The sequence below is a fragment of the Camelina sativa genome, chromosome 6, assembly GCF_000633955.1.
Source record: "Camelina sativa cultivar DH55 chromosome 6, Cs, whole genome shotgun sequence".
Classification (NCBI taxonomy): Eukaryota; Viridiplantae; Streptophyta; class Magnoliopsida; order Brassicales; family Brassicaceae; genus Camelina; species Camelina sativa.
This window is the reverse complement of record NC_025690.1, coordinates 23212242-23216009: the sequence shown is the minus strand read 5'-3', so window position 1 is coordinate 23216009 and position 3768 is coordinate 23212242. Positions and strand designations below refer to the sequence as shown.

General features: G+C 34.8%; 1 protein-coding gene across 1 annotated transcript in view; it reads right to left on the bottom strand.

Moving 5' to 3' along the window:
- The window catches only part of LOC104793107 (zinc finger CCCH domain-containing protein 30-like), a gene marked incomplete in the record, with an annotated part of 4691 nt that continues 3145 nt past the window's right edge, over positions 2223 to 3768 (bottom strand). Inside the window, 1 exon segment of the mRNA XM_010519386.2 lies at positions 2223 to 2884. Within this exon segment, the coding sequence (XP_010517688.1) occupies positions 2240 to 2884 (645 nt within the window).

Here is a 3768-nt window from a genome sequence, read left to right as displayed (position 1 = left end):
TTAAAAAGATGTAACACTCCATAATTAATGAATTCATCAGCTCTTCTAGAGTAGGCTCAACATTCATTAGTAGTAGTTCTTTCGTCATCTTTCTCGGTTAGTCGAACTTATCATCATGGCTTCGCATAGCACGTAATCTTCAACGTACAGTAGTAGTGATGTTTGATCAAAAAAACTTCACTTAATCCATAAATTGTATCTCAAAATGAGATTTGATAAACTGCTCATATTTTTAGATGGGATGCTTGAATGGCTTTGTTATTCTTTAAATTGTTTTTAATGTTTTGATTAATGGATACGTTTTCGTATACATGGATTTTTAATAGAGCTTAAAGCCCATTAATGACTAAACCCACACTAGACAGACATGGTTTTGTTTAAATGGTTAAATTGGGTTAGAGAGGTGGGTGATCTCTGTTATGAGATATATCGTACTTAGTAGCTGCTTGTTCCTCTAACTAATCCTAACCTAAAAGGACTACTATATCAAAAACCTTAATCTTTTTTAATAAAGTAGATTTTGCTGGTAGATATTTTGGTATTAACATTTCGAATGAATGAATAACAACAAAGTGAAATTTGAAGACTTTTGGGAATACCAAAGAGAATAATTAGAAGGGGGAAGAAGGAATGAATTAGCTTCTGCTATGCTTTTTTCTTCACCCTACTTTTTTCCTTCTGTTTATGCTTCTTTTTTCTTTCTGTTTGGTTTTGATTAAAGTTGCGTCGCAATCAGCTTTTCTCTCTTCTTTAAAAAGTAAATCCAATTTTTTTTTATAAGGAATAAATTCTATTAAAAACGTAAGAAAATATATTTCGTGAGTATAATATATTCTCAATAGGTTTTGGTGTTATCTTGAATAAGATACTCCGCATATAAGTCTTGTGATTTTTTATGTGTATGATCACATCACCGCAAAGCTTTTGGTAAATTAAAATATTAATTGGAAATATATAAAAAAAAGGTGATAAAGAAAATCACTTAAGAACAAACATATGCACCACCGAAAGTTAATCACTTGAAAGGTGACGATCACCTATTTTTTTTTTTTTTTCCCAAATTCATTTGATCTGTTTTTTTCAAAGTCTTTTTAGAAAAGTATTACCCGATAAAAGACCAACTTAAACATCAAACAATTGCACTCTAACAAAAGAAGACAAAATATATGAACAGAGAATGAATAAACATGTTCGCACTAATCTTGGTTGTGTTTTTTTTTCTTATCTTTTCCTGATCAAAAAGAATAATGATAAGAAAGAGTCCAAGGAGAGAACAGTGACGTGAGCTCGAGGATTTAATTTGTTTGCACCAAGGAGAGAAATTTTAATCGGATTTAGATAATGTATAGTTGTAATAGTATTAGTAATAAGAATTAGCCGAATATTAAAATCAACCCACCAGGCCACCACCTCAACACAAAGCTAAATTTGCATATTCCAAAGCATTTAAAAAGGTGAAAAATTGTGGTTGATCAGTGTGTGTTATCAAGAATTGACAAAAAAGTAAAGAACTTACTTAAGAATCTTTATTATATTACATTTAAAGATATATATATATATATATATATCACTGTCACCTGCCCCATAAACCCACATCCACATCCCCCAAGATATCTAAAATAAATCCTTTATTAGATTAGCCCCCACTCAGTTCTACCCGAAAACAAAAATATTTATTTATAGCACTAATGCTCACATAAGCAAATTAGATAGCGAGTCTTTTTTAACAACTAGTACTAGACACATGTCTCACAAGAATTTGCTTTTCTTGTTCTCTCCCACAAAGCACATAACACTGAGAAACTAACAAAGACTAGAGATTATAGAATTTAATTCCAGGATACTCATTATAACAAAATGATAACAAATAGTCATAACAATAATAATTATAAAAAATAATAATATTAATAACAATAATAATAATAATGATAATGGGAGAAAGAAATCCTAAAAAAAAAATTGAAAATGGGAGAAAGAAAAACCAAGAAGGTTTTTTTTCCCTCTTCTCCTCTCTTCCCATAAGCTTTTTTTCTTGTTTTGTTCCTCTTCTTCTCTTCTCTAAATAAAATAAAAAACTGTTTTTTCTTGTTGTGAAAATTAATTGACCCAAAACAAAGAAAACTTCTTTCTTCTCTCTTCTTTGTTAATCTTGTTGTTACCCTTCTACCACCACCACCTGTAAAAAAGAGGTTTTTATCTACCACATATAGAAAGAGAGAGACTTTTGGTTTTGGTCTTCTCAATTCTGCTGAGCAACAAGCTGATCGAGCTGCATTTGCTCAATCCAAGCTTCTAGCCCAGCATGATCCATTACCGGTTCCATCTGATTTGGCTGCTTCACGTTTTCCCCTGAGGAAGATGATGTTGCTGTTTTCTCTTTGGCATCTGTTGGAGACTCCTTCACCAATGACTGAACCCATGACACATCAGGCTCATCACCATCAAACGATGATGATGATCTCAACTTACCAAGCGCCTCTGAGCTCATTCCCCAATCCGGTTGACCATTTGAGGAACCCCATTTGGATGATGACCATGTGTTGTTGTTGTTGTTTACCGGTGAACCAACGATTGGGCTTGAGTTTGCTCTGAGCTCTCTCGAGCTAAGGCTACGGTACTGTTGTTGTTGTTGCTGCTGCTGCTGCTGCTGTTGCTGTTGCTGTTGTTGCTGCTGCTGTTGCTGTTGCTGTTGCTGTTGCTGTTGTTGCTGTTGCTGCTGCTGCTTCACGCACTGAGCCAACATGGAAACACGAGAACTCATTGGTGAAATTGGCTCAACCACATTCCGAGGAGACATTCTTCCTCCACCTGAAAACAATGAGTGATCGACGCTCTTTGGTGAAGAGAAGCTTGTGTTGATTGGAGACAACATGCTCTGCTGCTGCTGTTGTTGCTGGAACTGGTTGAACACAGCGGATTTGTGAGTGGGCGAGAACACCGCGGAAGCTAAAGCGGAATCAGTAAACCGAGGAGACGAAGAGCCTTCTGCTGAGAAAAGATCTTCAAAATTCGAAGGAGGCATTGATTTCATCCGACCAGAACGGCTCAATGAATTGGAATACTCGTTGAGGAGCTGCTGCTGTTCGTAGTCCGCTAACATATTGTACTCGTCTGTCGGAATATCTCTTGCATTGAGAGAAGACCTTAGCCTGCTTGACTGTAGATTGCNAGGTCTGAGTATAATTGGCCGAGGTTAAAGGGGATTTATACGGGAGGTAGTTATGTTATTTGTAGAATAGTTTATATTTAGAAACTAGTATCTTACCAAAATTTAAGAAATTACATCACTAATGTAGGAACCTCACATTTGAAATTCTTAAGTATTCCATTGTGTGGCTTGGAGTCATTTACGCGTTTCCATCCATATTTTTACCTGGTCAAAATCACCATTTACGTGTATCTACCATATATTAATTTTTATGTTTTAATAACTCGATTGTTCTTTGGCTGAAAAAGAATTATTTGGATAGTTGAACATTATATATAGTCGGTCGAGATGAGTGATGGATTTTATTTGCTAAATGCTTAATGGCTAGAAATAATGGAACGTTTAAAAAGATGTAACACTCCATAATTAATGAATTCATCAGCTCTTCTAGAGTAGGCTCAACATTCATTAGTAGTAGTTCTTTCGTCATCTTTCTCGGTTAGTCGAACTTATCATCATGGCTTCGCATAGCACGTAATCTTCAACGTACAGTAGTAGTGATGTTTGATCAAAAAAACTTCACTTAATCCATAAATTGTATCTCAAAATGAGATTTGATA